Raw genomic sequence first — 22,860 nt, 5'->3', positions numbered from 1 at the left:
CTGCAGCTCATGAGCACCTCCCCAGCCCTGGGTGGGACAGCTCTGAGGGCCCAGAGTAGCTCCTGTCCAGGCTGCCATTCAGGGGCGGGTGGTGGAGGGGAACGCTCCTTATGGTGGGCTCACCCTGAGGCTGTCTGGCTGCTCTCAAGGTGGTGAAGAAGAAGCACCGGACCCGCATGCTAGAGTTCTTTATTGATGTGGCCCGGGAGTGCTTCAACATCGGGAATTTCAACTCCATGATGGCCATCATCTGTGAGTGTCCAGGCCCCAGGGGCTTCCTGTCCAGCTTCTGCATGGCCTGCCTACCCCCACCCTGACCCTACCTGCTGTTCCCTGCAGCTGGCATGAACCTCAGTCCTGTGGCGAGGCTGAAGAAAACATGGTCCAAAGTCAAGACAGCCAAGTTTGATGTCTTAGAGGTAAGCACCTCAGCCTCATCCTGCATTGGCCTGCAGAGGGGTGGACCTACATCATGCTCTGCCCCCTTGCTCAGAACCCACTGAGCACAGTGCCATCTGGTTTCGGAGGGCATGTTGAGCTGGCCTGGCTGCTCTAGGAGGTAGGTAGCTGAAGCCCTCCTTGGCCCTTGGGACTTTAGTCAGCACTGGCATGGCCTAAAGCAAGTTCTGGAGAGTGCTTAGGAAGTAGTTTGACAAAAGTGTGCCCATGAGCCCCGTGCTAGATGATGTTAAGCTGACTGGCCTTTTCCTGGCTTGAATTCCTATGGTCCTGGATCATCTGGGTGGCCCAAGAGTAGACACTTATAGCCTTCCCCGATTTTTGATCACAGAAGCCACTTTCTGTAAATGTCTTGTGGACGTTGTCAGCTTTGGGAGGTGCTGGCCCAAGTAGAGGGACAAAGCAAGGTTCTGAAAGAAAGAAGTCTGAAAGACTCAGGCTCAGAAGGGCAGGGGAGAGGTAGGGAAGAGGTGGGTATATGCGTGTGTTCGTGTGTGTGAGCTGTGAGACTTGTCTACAATTCTCCTGATGATGCTTAGACTCAAACCCTGTACTGAGCCAGGTGCCCAATCCTAGAAAAGAGGCCTCTTCTGATGACCATCCAGGGCTGTTCAGTGGGGAAGGGCCTTCCCATCACTGTTTTCCACTCTGCAAAGGAGCATTCTGAGCAAGTCACAGGGGCAGGGAGAACACTGCCCACCCCATCTTCCTGTCTGCCCACAGCACCACATGGACCCCTCCAGCAACTTCTGCAACTACCGTACCGCCCTGCAGGGGGCCACGCAAAGGTCCCAGATGGCCAACAGCAGCCGAGAAAAGATTGTTATCCCTGTGTTCAACCTTTTTGTTAAGGACATTTACTTCTTGCACAAAATCCATACCAACCACCTTCCCAACGGGCATGTTAACTTCAAGGTGAGCTCAGCCCCCTTGTGATCCTCGGGCAGGGTGGGGAGGCAGACTGTCCCACCACAAGGCAGGACAGACCCCTCAGTCTTAACCTAAGGCAGGCAGAATTTGTCCCACTAGAGCTGTAAGGCAGTGGTGCTATCAAAGAAAGGCCTTTAGGACCGAAAGCTCCAGGGTGGGTTGTGTGTGCTGTTTGTGAGGTACAAGAGTGTTCCCAATCCTTCTGGGAAGATGATCTGGTAATAAGGCTTGGAGCCACAGGGAATTTGTATTTACCCAGGATCCTGGTCCCAAGGCTGAGCTCAACAAGGAGACAGAGAAGGGGCTACTCCTGAGGGTCTGGGAGTGAGGAAAGCATTTGGGAGTGAGGCAAGAAGGGACTTGAGCAGGGCTCCTTAGAGGTAGCAGATTTCCAGATGGAAGCTAAGGGTAGATGGCCAAGGGCAGAAAGTGGGACAAAAGTGATTGGGGAGGTGTAGGAGAAGTGGGGTTGTCCAGTGTTTACCTCACACAGGTTAGGGGTCGGAAGGGGTTAGGGATCCCTACACGGCCCCGAAGAGTGAGATCATGGCATGTTCTGGTTGGTGGTGCTCTTGTTGGGTGTGCCTGGCATACCTGCCTCAGCCTGGAGTTCCACATGGGGCCTTCTCAGGTCTTGCACAAGGGAGGCACAGACCCTGCTGCAGCCTGATGACCTAGGCGGAGGGCAGGACAGAGTGGTCTTGGGTACACTTACTGGCTCTGAAGTTACATCAGGTGCTGCAGTGGCCACAAAGTCAGCTGAGTAGGGACACTGTCCCATCTTGCTGGGATGCAGAATGAAACCAAAACCTATATCCCTTGCCCTAACGAAGGATTTCAAGCTTAAGGTGACCTATGAACATCTAGTTGGTCTTCTGTATCTTTAGAAATTTTGGGAGATCTCCAGACAGATCCATGAATTCATGACATGGACTCAGGTTGAGTGTCCCTTCGAGAAAGACAAGAAGATTCAGAATTACCTGCTCACGGCACCCATCTACAGCGAGGAAGGTGAGGCCCAGCTCTCTGTGGCAGCACACCCACCTCTCCACATGGTACATGTCACTCTGACTCCCCCACATCCCGAGCCTCTGCCCTCAAGGGATTGCCCTGGGAAGCAGGCCTGATCACAGTCCCCGTGCCACACTGGTGAAGCTCAGCCCATAGGGGTGAGTATATGAGGGTGGGCTGTGGGTGGACAACAGGATGAGGACAAGGAGAGATGGGGCTCTGGAAGCCACCCGAGAGGGCCAGAACAGGGTTGGGTTCATGCTACAGAACCAGGAAGTTTCTCAGCCCCTAAGCAGGAAGGTGGCAGCTCTGATGGGGCCCAGAACTCCAGGCAATAGAGACCTGTGATAAGGCTCAGACCTGAGGTCACAGTCTTTGCCTGGGCCCAGCTGCTCCCCTAGAAAGGAAGGGATAACTAGTGTGGTAGGCAGACTGACTGCATGGGGACATGGGTTCTGAGGGGCTTTTCATCTCTCAGCTCTCTTCATCGCCTCCTTTGAAAGTGAAGGTCCTGAAAACCACATGGAAAAAGATAGCTGGAAGACTCTCAGGTAAGAGAGCCCCAGGGATAGGCCTGTGAGCCCTAGAGACCAGTACCATGCCTGGGTCTAGAGGAAGGGAGAGGACTGGGGAGCATGATGGACATGCCCTTCTGAAAGGCAGCCAGGGGTAACTCCACACAGGCTGCCAGTTGGTGGGAGGCTGAGGGCTTCGGTCTCAGGGTTCCTGACCTTCCCCCTGATGGCTGGTTCTTAGAATCCAGGCCCTCCCCAAGTAGTGTGGCCTGCCCTCTACCTGATCAGGGGAAGGGCCTGCCAACCGCCTCACCATTTCCTTGTGCCCTGCCTACCTCTAGGACCACTCTCCTTAACAGAGCCTGAAGGCACGGATGCAGCCTGCAGACGATGGAGGAAGCACACACGTGCACTGAGTTTGAATCTTGATCGATAAGGGTTGAGATGAGGAGGCCTCACTGGTTGGGGTCCATTTTGTATATAACTTTTATGAAAAAAAAAAGTAATTATTTCATGCATCAACTTTTGGCACTTACAAGGTTTTCTTTCTTTCTTTTTTTTTTTTTTTGTCATTTATTTTAAAATAACAGGGCAGGGCCCTGATTTGGGAGGGGTGGGAAAGAGTATCATGGGAGATGGCATCCATGATAACATCTTATTCTAATGAAATGTAGATTTTTATTTTCTACTTTTATTAACATCGTATGAAAAAATATAAAAAAAAAAAACAAAAAACAACCCAACCAAAACCAATGTGAGCCCTGCCTGCTTGGACGCCCTTCCAGCCAGTGTCTCTGATGTCGGGGTTAGTGCCTTAGAGAGTACTGGAGGGCCGGTCTCCCACTCCATTCTTTTAGCCCTCAGGCAGCCAGTGCCGGGGAAATGCCAGGAAAGCTCTGCCCTGGGTGACAAGGCACCTGCTCTCAAAGCCTAGGCCAGAGAGAGTCCAGCAGGAAGGGCTTGGCTGGCCAGGGGGCTTCATTTGCATACTTCTAGAAGCAAACCTTGAGCACAGGCTTTCCAAAGTTTACATTTTCATTTTCCTTTATCAGGGATTTAGGGGGTTGGGGAGGGGCAGGGTGATATCGGGCAGCACATTTTCTGTTGGAATATGTCTGGCAAATTGTTCAACTACATTTTAAGGAAAAGAGAAAATCTAAAATAATATCGGGGGGAGGGTGTGATGGAATTGTCTGTTTTCCAGGCTGTGACAGGTACACTGAGCTGTAATGAAGAGAATACAAAGTAGACTTGAAGGATGGGGACATTTAAAGCAGTTCTTCAAACTCCAGTACAAAGTGAAAAGAAACAACTCACAAATTGGTATTCTAGCGGACTGCCCTCTCCGTTCCTCTAGGTCAAGGGCCTCCTTTAAGGAAATCTGAAACAGAAAATTAGACCACACTGCTGGAGCCCACTCACATAAAACTGCCCAGCATTTGGAGGTATTTTTCACACCCAAACTTGAGGAGTACACTCCATTTTCTGTTTTTCTGGCTGTGGGACGGCAAGTCCTGGTCCCTTAAAAGCCAGAGGTGGGCCATCCCCTCTGACTCTCTCTCCCTCCCTCACAGGGGGGCTTTCACTCTGCACAGGCAGATTTGGAGCTACGCACCCTTATTGCTCTCCGCATGCCTGGCTTCCTCCCACAGGAGCCTGAAGCTGAGATGCTTGAGTGAGGATGGGGCAGTTAGCTGCTAATTCCCAAAGCTCCTAGGAGAGCCTGGAGATGTGGTGGTGAGGCCTCAGGAAAGGGTGGCTCCGCAATCCACAGCTGATGGCGCCCTCAGCCCTGGGTGGAGCAAGATTATTCACACTGTATTGTCACAGTGTTTTCGCACTTTTCTGACATTCTAGATAGTACATATTGTATCTTGATAGTACATATTGCTTTATGTATTTGAGACAAAGGCTAAAAACTCGAGAATATATATTTGGAATACAATGTTAGAACACTTTCCATCTTGCGTTAAGGAGCTTTCATGTCAATGTGCGCTCCACTGGGTCATCAGTTCTAGTACCTACCTGATACAGTGTCTATGTTTGCTACTTTATTTTCCCGGTTTGATACACACCCTATGATGTTTTGGTATTATGAGATGAACTCTGAGTACAAAGCTGTACCATAACGCAGGATGTCAGTTGTTGGTGTGACTGGACCTACTTGCATCAATAAAAGAATATGTTGCTCCCCTTGCCTGCCTGCTCTCTGCGCGTAGCTGGCGAGGCCTGATGGCTTGGATGCTGGCAGGAGGTGTGGGGATGTCTAGGTCCTCCATGGCCTTTCAAGGAATGAGCAAGGAATTCTCATCTACACAACACATTCTGACAAAGGGCTTTTCAAATAAATAATGCAAAACAAGACAAAGCATACAAGACACATGTTCTAGTCTGCTTTCCTCAAACTAAGATCCAAAAGTGTATCACAAGCTGATTGTATCACATGGCCCTGTAAGTTGGGAAATCTAACCTAAATAAGATTGTAAAGGCTCCTTTACTGCAGGACTGATCAGAACTGTCAGTGCCCATGGGCACTGGGTCTCTCCTGGGGCAAGGGAAGTTGGGGACACCTCTGGACATCTTTCTGCAGAACAGTCTGCAGAATGCAGTTCTAGATGGTGCTTTCTGTTGTGCAGTCACATTCAAGAACACTAAAGAAAGGAATTTTGGAAAGGGACTCAGTCTGTGGAATTGAAGGAAGAGAACGGAGACATTAGACTGGAAGGCAAACCCTTACCTGTTCCTCTCTAGTCTGTCCCACTGCCACCGTGTCAACAATGCTCAGGCTGCATGAGCTCTACTCTACAGCTCATGAACCTCACCCTGCTCCCTTAGCGCTAACTCAGTGCATCTGTAAATGCGTTCAGTGTCTGTTATACCCACTGGACCAGCACTCCCCATCAGAAAACTCTCTGTGCTGGAGTGCTCTGTATCTGCACTGCTACTGGTAACATACAGGTACTGAGCACTAAAGTGTGAAATGTGAAAATGCAACCGAGGAACGGAATTTCTAATTTTATTTAGGTTAAATAGCTAGTGGCCACCTTATTGGACAGAAGACTAGGCTGGTGGAGCTTTGTTACCTGCTGCCCTTCCAGTGGCTTGTGGAGCGGACAGCACACAAAAGGTGCTTAGGTGTTTATGGAGCAAAAGAGACATACATGAAGATGCCTAAATGGGTTTTGGGTAAATGACAACATTTTTTAAGTCTTTATAATTCAATGGAATTCTTAATTTCCTGGTAAAGTTATTTTTGAAAGTTTCTACCTACCTCAGCTGAAGAAGGTGCAGCCCATCATCTGGTGTGTGCCTTTGCCATGGAGCTTGGGCTGGGAGTGGGTGCTGAGCTCACCAGGCTAGCTACAGTGCTGTCCTTCACCTGTGGGCTAGTCCCTCCAAGGCAGTGCTTCTCAAGTCATGGCTATTTGACAGCAGTGTCAGCAGCGCTGGAAACTTGCTCGAACTGTTCTCGGGGCCCCACTGCAGGCTCGCTAAAGGGAAACATGGGGGTGGGAAATTACCACGTTTTCAAAGCTTTCTTTCCTGCTGATTCTCACAGCCCACTTCTCCCAGGTGCAGTCAGCTTCACAGGCACACTGCACCTCTTCTAATACACTGTGGTCCTGCCCACATGCACATTCTTCCAGTCTCCTTACAGCTTCCCTGGTGAACGGTGCTCTGTGCTCTGGGCCCTACCTGTTCTCTCAAGTCATACCACTGGCATCTGTCTTACCCTTACTCTTGGCTTGCTGTGTAGGAGCCACTTGTGTAGCTGTGTGGCCAGCAACTAGCATGGTGTGTAGCTCCTAACACCACCATATGATGACTGAATGCTACCTTTCACTTCACACAGATATTTCAGGAACAAAAATCTATGTTACAGTTTCAGCTGTGACAGGAAATAAGCTAAGGATCTCTCCTAAGGCCAAAGAGACGTCTATGACAAAGCTAGATTATTTGTGAAATATATACCACTATACCTGTACATAAAGTATGCGTCATGTTCTCCAGGGAGGCAAGACAGGATAAGCATAAGAGCAAAGGAATCAGAAGCTGAAGTATTTGGATTTGAGTCCTAGTTTCCTGTTCCAAGCTGGGTATCCAGGGAAATGTTTACCCTTTACAGCTTCCATTTTCTCATAACTAAAAGGAAGTTACAATACTCTCCGTTTCATGGGGTTGTTGTAGCGATACATGGCAGAAAGTGTAGTACCTGGTTCATCAGAAGCAGTCAGTGTTAGCAGGGAATTAGCAGTGGCACCCCTGATGAGATTAAACCCCACTTCTCCTGCAGAAAGCAGAATCTCCTGGGAAAAGTGAAACAAAGAATTATAACTGATTTTCTCAAAGGAACAACTGAAGTCCTGGTCAATATATTCTAACATTACCAATGAGCCACTTAAAGTGTTAAATTTAACAGGTATATAAACATATACGGAAAAAATTCCCACAAACTTGGGATTCAAACTACTCTCTAAATGAAAAATCTATTCCCCATATATAGGCTAGTAACCTTATATCATACCAACACAATTTCTCTTTTTATTCCCAGAAAGTAAGTCATGATACTGTGAAGAAGGTGCTGCCATCCCTCCTTGCCCAAATATCTATCATAACATACCTTAAACTTAGGTATGGATCTTCAGCAACAATGTTGAGGAAACAGTGTTGTCAGGAATATAAGAAAATTGGACACCTGGCTGGCTTAGCTGGGGGAGCATGTGACTCTTGGTCTTGGGATTCTGAGTTTGAGCCCCACAGTAGGTGTAGAAATTACTTAAAAATAAAATCTTAAAAAAATGTATGAGAAAGTTAGGCACCTATATCTGGCAACATTAGATTAAGTGCTTGCCTGTGGAAATCAGCTGCTCAAGTTACGCAAAATGTAAATATCCAAGCAAAACCCCAGAGAGGTTGAAGGAAACTCTGAAGCCAGCTTCTGCCTTGAGGGCAAGGATTATGAGCTTCCATTTTCAAGTCTACATGAGGATAGAGAAGAAAGTTCAGGGCATATCTAAGAAGAGGGGTCAAATAGGAGACCCCAGCCCATAAAGTTGACATCCTGAAGAACGACCCTTCACCATAACAGCGAACTTGCAATAAAATGCTTCTCCCCCAAACTCATTAAAGGGATTAAAGAAAACTGCCTGTTTTGAACCTTGGCACTGAATGGAGGTTGGGAAAATTTACCACTGATAATTTGTAGCCGCAAGTCAGTGAATTTCATTAAGTTTTGCAGCAAACATCACATTGATCAAAAAAACGTTAAGCTGAAAATCTAGTTTAATGTGGCTCTGAACTACGGGTACTATCTCTAAGTTAGCCAGCAAAAGCAAACATTCTGAGATTCTAGTTTTAAAAGTCTCTCCTTATTAGATGTGTCTGTTTAATCTACCTGTTGGATTTTTAAAAATTCATTTTCATTTCTTGAAGAACCAAATAAAGGTTCTTCCCCAAATTCATTTGGTTATAATTCTGAAGAAATTACCAGAATGCAACACAGAGGGAAAAGACTGGAAAATATGAAATGGGTTAAGAAACAAAGGGCATGGTGGACACAACAACAGATCTAACATGTTCTCAGAGCTTTTGAAAGAAAGAATGATAGAGATAATAAAAATATAATAGCTGAAAATATTTCAAAATTGATAAAAGAATATTCCAAGGAACCCAAAGAATCTCAGGCAGGATTAGAAAAAAAGAAAACAAAAACAAAAACCCCAGCACACAGACATATCATAGCGACACAGAAGAGAAATAAAGAGATCCTGAAGGCAACCATGGGAACAAGGGTGATTACTTTTAAAGGAGTATCAACTGTTAAGCTGACAGTTTACTTCACAAGGGAAATAGCTGAAGCCAAAAAAAAAAAACCCAGTAGAATAACCTCAAAGTGCTAAATAAAATTCCCAACCCAGAATTCTATACCCTTCAAAAAATATTTTTTAAATGAGATAAAGATACTTACAAACCAAATGGAGTTTTCTGTCAGCAGACCTTCACTGAAAGAGATTCTAAAGGTTGAATCATACACTATATACAAAAATTATTTCCAGATGCATCATAGATCTAAGTATGAAAGGCTCAACAAAGACGAGAAAGGGAGGTTATAGGCAATCTTATGCAATAAAGCATCTAAAAGAAAATATGAAAATTTCTTCTTTACTTTGGACAAAGTTACTTTAGACAAAGATTTCTTAAATTGGGATGCCAAAATCATTAGCCATAAAAGAAAGAAAATAATAAAATGGACATTATTAAAATTAAGAGTTTTTGTTTACTAACTGATACCATTAAGAGAATGAATAGTCCCCTGCCTAGGGGAAAATATTTGCAATACATAAATCTGATAGAAGACTCATATCCAGAATACTGAAGTAAATCCTATCAATTTAAAAAAAGGCAATGAAGGAACGCCTGGGTGGCTCAGGTTGGTTAAGCGTCTGCCTTCAGCTCAGGTCATGATCCCAGGGTTCTGGGACTGAACCCCACATTTGGCTCTTTGCTCAGCAGGAAGCCTGCTTCTCCCCCTGCTTGTACTTTCTCTGTCAAATAAATAAAATCTTTAAATAAAGGGCAATTAAAAAAGCAAAAAAAAAATTTACTAGGCATTTCATAAAAGAAGATACTCAAATGGCCAATAAGCATATGAAAAGATAATTAATATCATTTCCCTAGTGATAAACTAAACTAATAAAACCAAAATGAAATAACGGTGCATACTCAACAGAGATTAAAGAGTCTAATTTGAAAACACTGAAAATACTGGGCTGGGACAATGTGACACAACTGGAACCCTCAAATGTGGCTGGTAGGAATCAGTTATTTACAAGGACTGAAAAAACTGGCCAGCTTCTGACAAGGTTAATGCAGGAAAAGCAAAAGGCATAAATAAACAATACCAGGAATGAAAGAAAAGGCTATTCACTATAGATCCTGTACATAGTAGAGATAACTAGAGGATATTATAAACAACTTTGTATATTTCATCTAAATTTTCAAACTAATCACCATAAATTCCTAGATCACATCTTACATAACTCAATCAAAACTGACTTTTTTTAAAAAAAGGTTTATTTCTTTTGGAAAGAGAGAGTGAGAGAGAGTGAGTGAGCAAGAGTAGGAGGGGCAGAAGGAGAGGGAGAATCTCAAGCAGATTCCATGCTGAGCACAGAGCCCGAATCTGGGCTCAATCTCATGACTCTGAGATCATGACCTGAGCTGAAACCAAGAGTCAGACGCTTACCAATGTGCTATCCAGGTGCCCCAAAACTGACTTTAAAGAAGTACAAAATCTTAATAGTTCTACAATCATTAAATAAATTGAACTGGTGATCAGAAATCTTCCCATTTAGAAAACATCACAAAACAAAGTCAGGTGGCTTTCAGGTAATTCTGCCAAATATTCAAGGAAGAAGTAATTCCAGTCTTACAAAACTTCCTTAGAAACAGTAAGAAAGAACACCTGTAATGTACTTTACAGGCAAGCGTAACCTTAATAAAAAAAAAAAAGCCCAATAAACATAAGAAGGGGGCATTCTTACTCATGAACACAGATGAAAAACACCTGAAACATATATACATACACACACACACCCACATGAGTATATACAGATATGCAAATGAAGTGTGTGCACACACACACCCCAAATCCTGCAATGTATAATAAGAATAATACATCATGAAAGACAAGTTTACCCTACGAATGCAAGAAACTTCAGAAAACTGATGAACTCAATTTAATATATCAAAGATGGAAAAAAAATCACATGATCATCTCAACAGATACAGTAAAAGTATTTGATAAATGCTCTCAAGCATGATAAAAACTCACCAAGTAGTCTCCTTTAACTTGATAAAAGGTATTTATAAAAACACTTCCAGCAAATACCATACTTACTGATGAAACACTGAGAGTGTTCCCCTTGAAGTCAGAAACAGGGGCAGGAACTCCACTATTATCACTTCTAGTCAACACTGCATAATAAAATACCAATAAACACAGTAAGACAAGAAAAATAAAGATATAAAAACTGGAAACAAAATTTTCACTACTCATAGATATATGACTGCATAACAGAAAACACACAACAGAAACTAGAAATACATTACCAGAATTAAGCATTTTGGCAAGGCTGCTGAACCCAAAAGCAATTGGACTTCTAAATACCAGTAAAATATTTTAAAAAAGACAGTTATAATGGCATATAAAATGCAAAGTATCTAGGGAAAAATCTATAAAGTAATACATGTAAAGCCACTGTGTGAAAAAGTATAAAATTTAAAGACAATAAAGACCTAAACAGACATGTCATGTTCAAGGATTGGGAGACTCTGTATCATAAAGATGTAAATTTCCCCCAAAGTGATCTTACAGATTCAATGAGATTCCAATCAAATTCATGAAAGTTTTGTGAAATTTAGCTTATTCAAAAATTTATGTCAAAGTGCCAGGGCTACAAAGAACCATGGCAATCTTTTTAAGAGTAAGGCAAGTGGATTAGCTCTCAGAGATAATGACTTGTATTAAGTTAAAGTAATTTAGACCATGATGTAATAGTATGGTGATGGACAAAAAGCCTAACTGAACAGATGAGAGCCAGAATCAGACCTGTGCATTTGGACATCTGATGGATGAGAGTGGTTCTGCAGGTAAAATATGGACTATATTGTAAGATGATGGTGGAAAAAAGTGTAATGCAATCCTTGGCTTGTGTCATACACAAAAAGCTCCTCCAGTTAGGTTAAAGACCTAACTAGGAAAAGCAAAGCTATATATGAGGTATTCAGAAGACAATATAGAATAACAGCTTTAAGTTATCTTTCCTTAATATGAGGTCATAAGCCAGTAATTAAAAAGTAGAATACATAAAGGAAAAAAAATAGTCCCATTAGAGTCAATTTTTATTAATGAAAAAGTACCACCAAGAATCGGAAAAGATAAGCTACATTCTGGGAAAAGATACTTAACCAACAAGAATTGGTATCCAGAATATGTGAAAAATTCCTAAGAACTGATAATAATGGGCAAGAGGACCGAAATGCAAACTATAACTACAATTCATGCCTAAGGTCTATTAGATTAGCAAGAATTAATAAACCTGACAAAATTAAGTGTTGCCAAGGATGCAAAATGAACTCTCTCACAGTGCTGGAGATGGTCCATTTTGGAAAGGAAACTGAATGTACACACAAACGGTGACCCAGCATCATTATTCCTAGAGAAACTCTTGTACACTTATAAGAGACACGTAAAGCAGTATTCATGACAATAGTGCTTCTGATAGCAAAAAGCAAAGAACAAACTATGAACGGCCCAAATATCTATAAAAAAATAAAGTTACTGAATATTTAGTATATTCATACAGTGGAATACTAGTCAGTAATAAAAATGAATTTTGAGACTAATATGAATGAACCTCAAAAATATAATACTGAATGAAAGTTAGAGAATAGATAATGAAATAATATGCAAATAAATTCAGAAACAGGCAAAACTACATAGTCTTTTGGGTAGAGGTATATAACAGTTGGGAAAACTAAGAAAAACAAATGAAAAATTATCACAGAAATCAGAATGGTTACAATTACAGAGAGTAAGGGTGTGTGATCAAGAAGAGGCCCATAAAGGCCTTTCACTGAATATGTTATCTTAATCTGGGTAGCTGTTTGCTTTATTATTCTTTAAAGTACACAATTACATCTTTTATACTTTTTCATATTTATGATATTTTGTAATGGAGAGAAATTAGTTATCACATTTTCATTTAGCTTTTGGTAATAAAATACTTTATTGGTACCGTTTAATGTCAAAAACATAGCATATACTGTTTCCATCACTTAGTTTCTATCTTTAAATTGAAAGCTCACTAAGGTAAAGTCATTTGATTCTGTCAAAAAAACAAGCTGCAACTTACCTTTGCAAATAATTAGGTTCTCTCACTTTAAATACCTACACTCACTGGTCTTCATAATAAATAATTGTATGTAAAAAGAGATATTGGCCTTAATAATTCTGCACATTTTACACATCTTAAAAAAGCCTAAATGCTACCCAACTTAAAACTTGTACAAATAATTTATTAAGAATTACTGTAAAGTGAATTCATGTAGCACCAAGAAATTTGGGATTTATACTTTAGGTGATATGATTCACTGAGTAAAAAGAGTAGATTTTCTTCTGTGAATTCTCAGGGGTTTATATACAAATAGAAAGAATACAATATAGGTCCCTTTTGAAAGCCAAAGGTTCAAAATCTGTGCATGCCTTTCACCATATCTCCAATTTCTGAATCTAGCAATGGAGCGTATGGTAAAAGATCCATGTGTGATAAATAACATAGTACAGTTCTATCTGAATATAACTTCTTATTCATCTTGTCTCATTAACATAATTTATACCTCAGTTAAAATATTATTCTATCTGCAGACAATAGATTTTTCTAAAATATTCTGTAATTCAGATTTCTATTCATACTTTCTCCTTCACCTCTTTTCTCAAGTCAGTATAATTTTATGGTATACCTCATTAAATTGTTTTTTTCTCCCTTCAGTGAAACTGAACTCAAAGTATCATAATATAAACAGAGATGTAGCTTTTGTTAACATATTGTAAAAAGAAGGATAATAAATACATATGGATTCATGCTACATAAGACAATGCAAAGCAAAAAACACGCAACACCATGCTATGCTCATCTATTCTGAATCACTATAAGAAGGCCCCGATAGCACCCTGGCTCATGTAAACTGATGTTCCCAGATATCATTAGTGCCCTATGCTCCAACACAATTAAATGTTCTATTAAAGACATTTCCATTTTATTTGTTTGTTTAAAATAATTTATAACAATGTTGACTACTAATCCTGATAACAACACATTACAGTTTTAATCAAGTCATAGATTCTAAGCTAAGTATTTTCTACTATCATCCATTTATTTAAAAACACATTAAGGGAGATAAGCAACATTCAGTTTAAGGGGTTTTTATTTCTTTTGATTGACTGTGAATTTCAGATGTGTCATTTAGTCATCCTCTGCTTCAATGAAAAAAAATTCTTCAGGCAACTGACTAAAGATCTTAATTTAAAAGCAAGTTGCCTTGGTGGTCAGCAGGGGAAGAACCCTTGTCTACACACTGCATCAAATTTGACTCTTTCCTCTCTGCAGGAGCTGGATGCTCCTGACCTACCATGAGCACAACACCATTCCAACCCTCAACCCATATGCAATCAGGGCACATTAGAACATGGGTACAGGGTAGAAACGAACTCAAAACTACTTTTGGGGCAAACACCAGATTTTGATTTGTCAGCGATTCCATAGTATGGTATGCCCACAAAACAGGCTTTGCACTGAAATACTTGATTTTTTCTTCTCATAACAAGTTAAACTGCTTAAGTAAAGTAATATCAGAAAGAACACAAAAGATAAGCATGTCTTCTCTGAAAGAGGCACTGCATCTGGAATTGGAATTAAGGCTAAATAAATAGTGCTGGTTTCTGGTTCAGACTAATGTGCCAGTGATTATGTTAACCGACAGCTTCGCTATTTGTCCTGTATGCCTGTTTGTGAAGATGCGTCTCTATCTCCTCCCTGAAGACCAGCATTCCCAGGTGCGAGTGAGAGGCCTCGTTCATGGCTTTGGACTGGATGCACATACGGTACTGCTCAGGAGTCAACTCATCAGCACAGCGTTTCTCATGCCAGAGGTGGAAAAGGCCAGGAACTGGAGTCCGAATCACAATCAGGTCACCATGTAAGTATTTTCGATAAAGATGAACATCTTCTCCACCCCAACCTTTTACTTCCATGTCAAATCCACCTGCAGGATGAAAACTGACACTATAGGTATATATCTGATAGCCAGATCACAGTCAACCCTGATAAGAATTAAGATGTTCTGCTTCAAATGAGATGGCACACTACAGCCCAAAGATATCTGATATAGAGGACTGACATTCTGGTTTGGAAGTCCAGCTAGAAGCTGAGATCTAGGAGCTCAAGCCTGTTGTTCAGAGTATCAAAATGAAGTTAAATATTTAAGAATGCTTTGTAAATGTCTAAGTTATATAGAAAATCTAGAGAAAGTCAAAGTAGAAGGAAATAGAAATTATCCATAATTTCAGCACTATTAATATTGTAATTAATACAGTTATCCTTTGAGATAACAAGTTTTTCTGGGTCACAGACAACTTTCCAGAGTGGAAAACAGAAGAAATGGCTAGTTTGAACATCCACATTTGAGAATGGACACACAGGTGATTCAAAGTCACAGGAATGGATGAAATTACTGAAGGAGTTTAGAAAGAAAATAGGGCCCAGATCTAAATGTTAAGCAATACCAATATGTACAGGTTAAACATGCAGAGAAAGATAAATCAGCAAGAGACTGAAAAATGGTTCCAGAGGATGGAGAAAATTCTGAAGAATGAGCTATCAGAGAAGTCAAGTGAAAAAAAGTGTCTTCAGGAAGAAACGGTCAAGCATGTGCTGCTCAATAAATTAACTACCCCCCCCCCCAAAACAACTAATAGACCTAGCAACATAAATATCACTTATAACCTTACCTACCAGAACAATTCTGATGGAGTGATGTGGCAAATGGCTTACTGGACTGGGTGAACACATGAAATGGGAGATAAAATTGAGACTATTTTCAAACTGACTTAAGATGAACACCAAACTTTCTAAAGCATGGAGAACACAAATCATTTGGAATTTTTTGAGAATTAGCAAAGGTTCTTAAAAACCAAGAAAAAATCAATTCTTCAATTAAGAGCTAGGTTTCCAAATTATCTCTTCTATCAAATAATTATATGCTACTTAGATTCATACTCACAGGATGACAATAATCCTGAGATCTCTGAAAAGTATTACCTTAAATAGTCACAGCTTTACTAAAAGCTATGTCTAATACATACTGGTTTTTCTTCTTTGTAGATAAAAGGTCTTCAAATATTAGAAATGGTGTAGATACTTAAAATAAATGGGAGACTTCCAGTTTCTGGTCCAGCATAATAGGGCTTCAAAGTCATATTGTCCTAACAAGAAGTAAAAAACCAAACTGAAAAATAAATAAATTTTCTCAGATCCCTCAAAGAAATAAGGTCACAGAGCAAATTGGAGAGACAGGCAGGTAAAACAGAACCATAACTATGTGAGCAGAAACCCACCACTAGAAATCTCTAGGGGAACCAGTACTAGGGTAGGAAAAAAAAAAAGTCTGAACTATAGATGATGAATCGCTAGAGGCTCAGAGGACCAAGCCTGAGAGTTGAAAATTCTGGGTCGTGGGAGGGTCCCTATGCATGTGTGAGTTTTACCTTCTGGAGCTCTAGCAGGTTCTCACTGTGAAGACTGGAGCAAAATCCCCTAGTGTTTTCAGCAAGGGCAGTGGGAACATAATCATTCTGAAACATGCCAGAGCACTTTATTCTTCTTAACAAGGCCTGCCTTCAGGAGAAACTATTTTACTACAGTCAAACCTACCTGGAGGAAGGACATACTCAACTTCAGCCCACACTAGTCATCCTGTCTCACTTAAGGTTGGGGGCAGTGTCTGAGAAATACTTGTGAAGTTAATGGTCCAGATACATAATCTCACTAAAGGACTGAGACCTAATCACAGGACTACGGAATGTTTCCTCTTTCTGCACACCTCACCACCTATTATTAAAGGCCTATTTACTGCAGTTTCCTTTACCCAATATATCATAATCAGCTATGAAGGAAACAATGACGCATACCAAAAGACAAAAAACAGATTGAAGACACAGAGCAAGCATCAGGACCAGACTCAGATATGGCAGGGGTATTGAAATTATCAGCCTGGGAATTTAAAACAAGTATAATTGATATGCTAAGGGCTCTAACAGAAAAAGTAGACAACAAGCAAGAACAGATGGGTAATGTAAGCAGAGAGTGACAGATTCTAAGAAAGAATAAAAAAGAAATGCTAAAGATAAATAGTGTAACAGAGGAAGAATGCCTTTGTATTGGCTGAGGAAAGAATCTCTGAGGTTGAAGACATGTCAAGAGAAACTTCCAAAACTGAAAAGGCAAAAGAAAAGCAAAGAGGATGGCGGTGGGGAAGCCAGATCAGAACAGAATTTCTAAGAACTGTATACAAAAGGTATAACATATGTATAATGGGAATATCAGAAGGAGAGGAAAGAGAGAAAGGAACAGAAGCTCCAAAATGAAAGAGGCCAAATTCCAAACAAGTGCTGCTGGGAAGCCAGGGGCTCCCTTTCTCCTCCAGCCCATAGTCATAAGGTAGAGGATATACCCCAGGAAGTAGTGGGACCCCTGATCCTCCACCCCATGTCCTACTCTTAATGCAGGGGAGAGAGAAGTTTGTCAGTGTCTCCATCCCCAGCTCCAGAGGAGGCTTGGAGACTTTTCCCTGGGGAGGAGCCAGTGCATAAGAACAGACTGCTCCAAAGCTCTTCTCGAAGGAACTGACTTTATTTGAAACTGTGCGGAAGTTCAAGCCTAAGGGGGCTCTTGAACATAATGGAGATTTTGGTGGTAAGCAATTAAGAGAAGGCTGATAGCTCCATTAGAGCAATAAGCTAAAATGCAGGCCAGCTAGTTTACTGGAGAGAACAGGGAAAGAGAGAGATAAGAAGAACCCTCCTGAGGTCTGAACAAAACTCAAAGATGTGCCTCAAAAACTACCTTGCAAAAGGGTTCAATTTAATGGGGTCAGACTGCACAGTGATTTTTATGCCCCAGAGCACTGTCAAAAACAAGAGAGCAATGAGTGGAGCCTAACAAGTGGGGGTGTTATCAACAAAGGCACAGAGACCATAAAAGACAGCCCTACTAGGGGCACCTGGGTGGCTGTCGATTGAGCACCTGACTTCAGCTCAGGTCATGACCTCGGGGTCCTGGACTGATCCCTGTGTTGGGCTTCACGCTCAGTATGGAGTCTGCTTCTCCCTCTCCCTCTGCCCCTCCCCCTGGTCCTCCTATCTCTCAAATAAATAGTCTTTCTATTTTATTTATTTATTTATCTTAAAAAAGAGAGCCCTACTAAATCCATGTCATCTCAGAGTTGACTGTGTCCATGCCCCAAGGAGTGACATGAGAGGCTTCATATTGCTGGGGAAGGGGGAGATAAAATTCATTAAAATAGTAAAGTCAAGTCAATAAACAAGCAAAAAAAAAGAACAAAAAACAAACCCTGGAGTCAGGTGGGAATCAATATCCAGACTTACCATGATATTTTACCTAAAATGCCCTGTTTTCAAGAAAAAAATTATGAGGCATGTAAAGAATTAGAAAAGTGTGATCCATATACCAGAAAAAGCAGGCAAGAGAAACTGAGGGCCCAGATGTCAATTTCAAAACTATTATAAATATGTTCAAAGAATTAAAAGAAACCATGCTTAAAGAAGTAACAGAAGGCAAGATGACAATGTCTCATCAAATAGAAAATATTAATTAAGAGAGAGAAATTACATATATAAAAAGAGCCAAGTGGAAATTCTGGAGTTATGGGGCATCTGGGTGGCTCAGCGGGTTAAAACCTCTGCCTTTGGCTCAGGTCATGATCCCGGGGTTCTGGCATCAAGCCCCGCATCGGGCTTTCTGCTCAGCGGGGAGCCTGCTTCCTCCTCTCTTTCTGCTTGCTTCTCTGCCTACCTGTGATCTCTGTCTGTCAAATAAATAAATAAAATCTTTAAAAGAAAAATCTTAAAAAAAAAAATTCTGGAGTTAAAAAGGACAATGTAAATGAAAAATTCATGAGAGTAGCTCATTAGATCTTAACAAAGAATCAGTGAACTTGAAGACAGACCAATTGAGATTATGCAATCCAAACAGAGACAAAAAATTAATGAAAATTAAAAAAAAAGAAAATAATAATAATAAAAAATAATGAAAAAAGAACAGAGTCTCAGAGAAATGTGGAACACTATTAGCTATACCAACACATACCAAATAGGAATATGAGGAAAAAGATAATGAGAAAGGAGCAGTGAGAAATAACACAGGTTAGAAAGCAGTGATGTATCCTTCCGGTTTTATTAATCCAGAAATCAGGGAAAAGGGCATTAGTTTAACTTAATAGTCCTTTTGTTACTATTTGCTGTTTGCATGATTCAGATGTTACAATGATAAAGAGACAAGGTGAAGGAACTTCCACAATAAATGGCTGATTATAAAAAATAAATGTAAGATGGACTTAAAAAGTACACAAAATATATTCTATTACAAAATATAAAAAAACCCAATATATGCATGTGTATATATAGATAAGTATGTGTATATATATGTAAATATGTATATCTATGTATAGATGTATATACATATCTAGATATATATACACATCTATGTATATATACATATCTAGATATATATACACACACATGCATAAATATATAAAATACATTCTTATATGCTATGGAAGTGTAGCCACCAACTGATTAGGAGACATGGAATCAGGTTTCAGCCTGCTTTCTTAAACCATACTCTGATGCATTTTTTGCTGGGTAAGACTGAAGCTAGAGTGGGGCAGGAGGCTTAGACCAGATTCTTCAGGGTTATTTTGGCTTCAAGGAGTGGATGACTAAGCCAGTGACTCCAAGTGCCCCATTCCAACTTCAACCAGAGCTAGAAAGATAAGCTATCTTTTCATTTGTTTTAAATACTAGGATTTCATTAATAGTTCAATAGACAGTTAAAGAGGGTTTCATCTCTAAATTAAAAAAATGCAAAAGCCCTTGGATTAGATAATCTAACATTACTTCCAGATGTAACAATCTGTGAGCACAACACCAAAGTTATGTAGAGATCTTTTGTAAGAGTATTTGTAACAACTGTAAATATTGGTAACAAGCCAAACAGATGATTTTAAAAAACTAGTGTTTTGATTTTAAAGAAACAAGTAAATATTCTATTTTACTTTTTAAAAATGATCTCATTTTTGCTACTTAGAGACATTAATTATAAACTTACTTTGCCTTTCACACCTCTAGATGCCTCTTTTTAGCTAATCTCATTCATAATTTAATAGGAAAATATTTGATTCTGAGGCCTTTGAGAAAAATGCCATAAAGCACAACAGTAAATATGTATACCCCCTCCATAAATATAAGGTATGCTTACCAATTGTCAGGAAATCTGACCGATACTGACAAGTCATTCCAAAGCCAAAATCTCGCCAAAAGCCAGAATCCTTTTTGTGAACCTTCAGTTAAAAAAAAATAAATTCAATTTAATACCTCAAGAACTAGAAGTTTTAATCAACAATGAAAAAAATTAAAACTTTCCAAATAACAATTTTTCCTGTCATTTCTGTGACTGACAATGGATCACATGCATTCACATGATTAAATCCTTAAAAATAAAATCAACAAAAATACAGTACTCTCTGTCAGCAAAGGGTTCTTGCTACATTCAATTTAGCTGAATTTAAGCCCTCTGGCAAGGTGCAAACTGGGGTTACTAATGACCAAACAGTATTGTGCCTGAGCTCAAGGAGCTTACATTCCATTCTTGGAGGATAGCAGTTGCACAACTCATCCTATAATACACTGTAATTAATTCTGCACAGACCTTATTTGGTGCCTATCCAGCATTCACCTCCCTGCTCCTTACCTAACTGTGTACAGTTTTGCTCTGGCAATTACTTGGCTCCATGTAGCACATGAGCTTCAGGGAAGCTCCTTCCACCCACAGCTTTAGATTGAACCATGCCTGTATTAGTGGCACAGTGTCACCCAGTTTTTGCAGGAATTGATTGACTAACAGGAACTGGACAAAATTCAGGCCAACATGGTAAAAGGGGAGGGTTGTTGGGAACTCTGGAAAACAAGGCCCCTTCATTCCTCTGAGAGAACTACTAGAAAAGACACTTGCTTTTTTTGGATGGTGTAGGGCAGGAGTCAGCAAACTACAGCCTCCAGGCTAAATCTGGCCTGCCGCCTGTTTTTGAAAATCATTTTATTGGAATACAGCCATACTCATTTGTTTACAAACTGTCTATGTGTATTTCATGGTACAGTGGCATAGTTGAGTAGCTGCAACAGGGATTTAGCTATATGGCCTGCAAAGCCAAAATATTTCTCTGTGGCTCTTTACAGAATAAGTTTGCCAACTCCTGGTATAGGGTATAGATGTGAAGCTTGGAATTGCTACAGTCCTTTAAAATGAAATTGTCACCACTGAAGTCCAAACAGAGAAATAAAAAGAAAATCAGGGCTCTGATGATATATAACCCCAGAATCAAGTAAAAGTTGACACCTGATAAAGATTCTTTATTTTATTCATGCATTCAGCAAGTGTTTTTACCCATCAGACATGGTATTGAGAGCTAGGAACATAGCAATGAATAGAGATGACAAAGTCTCTGCCATCACAGAGCCTCTGTTTTGATGGAAAAATAGCAAATAAATAAATATATATTTCAGGTGGTAATACATGCTAGGAAGAAAAATACAGTAGGAGAAGGGGAGACCATGAGAGACAGAAAGCCCATTTTGGATATAAAGGCCATATGAGGTCTCCTTGAAGAGATAACATTCAAGCAGGGGCCCTAATGAAATACTGAAGTGAGCTGTGAAATATCTAAAGGAGATCATTCCAGGCAAAGAGGGTAGCATGTATGATGGCTATGAAGCAGAAAGGGAATGAGTGGGGCAAGAGCAGAGAAAAAAAGGGCAAGAGCAGAGGAATGAGGTCCTGTGGACAAGAAAGGGCTATTAACATTTTTAAAGGATAATTGGTATTACAGTTCTTTTGTATGCATATGGTAATGATCTAGAAGAAGCATAATGTTAGGATAGGAGAGCGTGAAGGATGGCTGGAGGGGAGTGCTTGTTTAGGCATGAAAGATGAGCTCTAGTCCAAGAGAAAAGGACAGGTTGGCCTTATGAAGGGATGTGCGCAGTTCCTCCACTGGGAATGGAGAGAGGCTGATGAGTCTTATGATAGAATAAGGAAGTGAAATGTCTGCTTCTCTGTTCTAAGTGAAATATGAAGCAAGGTATGTGGAGAGTGAGAAGTGGTGAGGGGTGCTGGGAGACAAGAGAAGGAGGACAGTATGGTTGGCCTGCAGGATGGACAGTGGGTAGATCACGGTCAGGTACAAATGTCAGGGCAGCTGTGGAACCGAGACCTGTGGTCATCTTTTTAAGGCAGTGGCCCTATAGTGGGACTTTACTATAGGTGTGTTTCTTACCCTCCCTATTCCACTGCTCAAGCGCCTATGTAAGAGTTGCCCTTAACCAGGCTGGGGTTCTAAGAGAAAACACTGGACAGGGTGAGGGATGAAGGTGAGTATGGCAAGGAGGCTGCTGACTATAAAGTTGGAGCTTGGTAAGGAGAGACATGAGGATGCAGACATGAGAAGGGTGACAGAAAGGAGAGTTACCTCACCCAAAGTGCAAGGTTCTAAGACAGTTTCCTCTAAGAAATGAAGTTGGAACTAGGATCTGAGAAATAAGCCAGAGTTAGTCAACTGAGGGACGTGCTGGAGAAAGGTCTAGACAAAAGAACAGGTTGTGCAAAGACTTGGGAGGTTGGAGAGAGCATGTGGATGAAGGATGGTGGGACCACGTTGGAGACAGAAGTACAGGTGCCCACAAATGTAGGCCAGAGCTCAGCAAACTTCTACAAAAGAGCAGGCAGTAAATATTTTAGGCTCTGCAGAACATAAAGTCTGTCACAACTATTTATGTTAGCCACTGTAGTGTGAAAGTTGTCACAGACATTAAGTAATCAAGTGAGCATGCTGTGTTCCAATAAACTTTACTTATGGTCGCTGAAATTTGTATTCTTGAAAATATTTGTCAACCACTCTTCTTCATTCATGAGCCACAGAAAACTAGGCAGTAGGCTGTTTTGGCCAACAGACCGTAGACTGATGACCCATGGTTTAAGGGACCCACAGGGCCACATCAGAGAGAACAGGATACCTGGTCACATATTTTGGC

At 40.9% G+C, this 22,860-nt stretch overlaps 2 protein-coding genes across 13 annotated transcripts in view; one reads left to right on the top strand and one right to left on the bottom strand.

The window, feature by feature from the left end:
* The window catches only part of RASGEF1A (RasGEF domain family member 1A), a 35,719-nt gene extending 27,085 nt beyond the window's left edge, over positions 1-8,634 (top strand). Inside the window, exons 8-13 of one of the 2 annotated variants that reach the window (XM_059169542.1) lie at positions 150-252; positions 340-419; positions 1,183-1,374; positions 2,277-2,400; positions 2,879-2,951; positions 7,468-8,634. In XM_059169542.1, the coding sequence (XP_059025525.1) occupies positions 150-252; positions 340-419; positions 1,183-1,374; positions 2,277-2,400; positions 2,879-2,951; positions 7,468-7,474 (579 nt within the window). In that variant the 3' untranslated portion in view covers positions 7,475-8,634. Of the gene's footprint in view, positions 1-149; positions 253-339; positions 420-1,182; positions 1,375-2,276; positions 2,401-2,878; positions 2,952-3,256 lie in introns of both variants that reach the window. The other variant, XM_059169541.1, reaches the window with a different exon arrangement.
* The window catches only part of CSGALNACT2 (chondroitin sulfate N-acetylgalactosaminyltransferase 2), a 53,319-nt gene continuing 33,927 nt past the window's right edge, over positions 3,469-22,860 (bottom strand). For 2 of the 11 annotated variants that reach the window (XM_059169527.1, XM_059169540.1), the window contains 5 exons: positions 20,033-20,114; positions 10,816-14,741; positions 7,129-7,222; positions 6,187-6,406; positions 3,469-4,707 (listed from right to left, as the gene is read on the bottom strand). In XM_059169527.1, the coding sequence (XP_059025510.1) occupies positions 14,449-14,741; positions 20,033-20,114 (375 nt within the window). In that variant the 3' untranslated portion in view covers positions 3,469-4,707; positions 6,187-6,406; positions 7,129-7,222; positions 10,816-14,448. Of the gene's footprint in view, positions 4,708-6,186; positions 6,407-7,128; positions 7,223-10,638; positions 14,742-15,840; positions 15,961-20,032; positions 20,115-22,860 lie in introns of those variants that run through there. The other 9 variants (XM_059169530.1, XM_059169529.1, XM_059169528.1 and 6 more) reach the window with 9 other exon arrangements.

The sequence above is a fragment of the Mustela lutreola genome, chromosome 4 (assembly GCF_030435805.1).
Source record: "Mustela lutreola isolate mMusLut2 chromosome 4, mMusLut2.pri, whole genome shotgun sequence".
In the NCBI taxonomy this organism is placed as follows: Eukaryota; Metazoa; Chordata; class Mammalia; order Carnivora; family Mustelidae; genus Mustela; species Mustela lutreola.
This window is presented reverse-complemented; position numbering and strand designations above follow the sequence as displayed.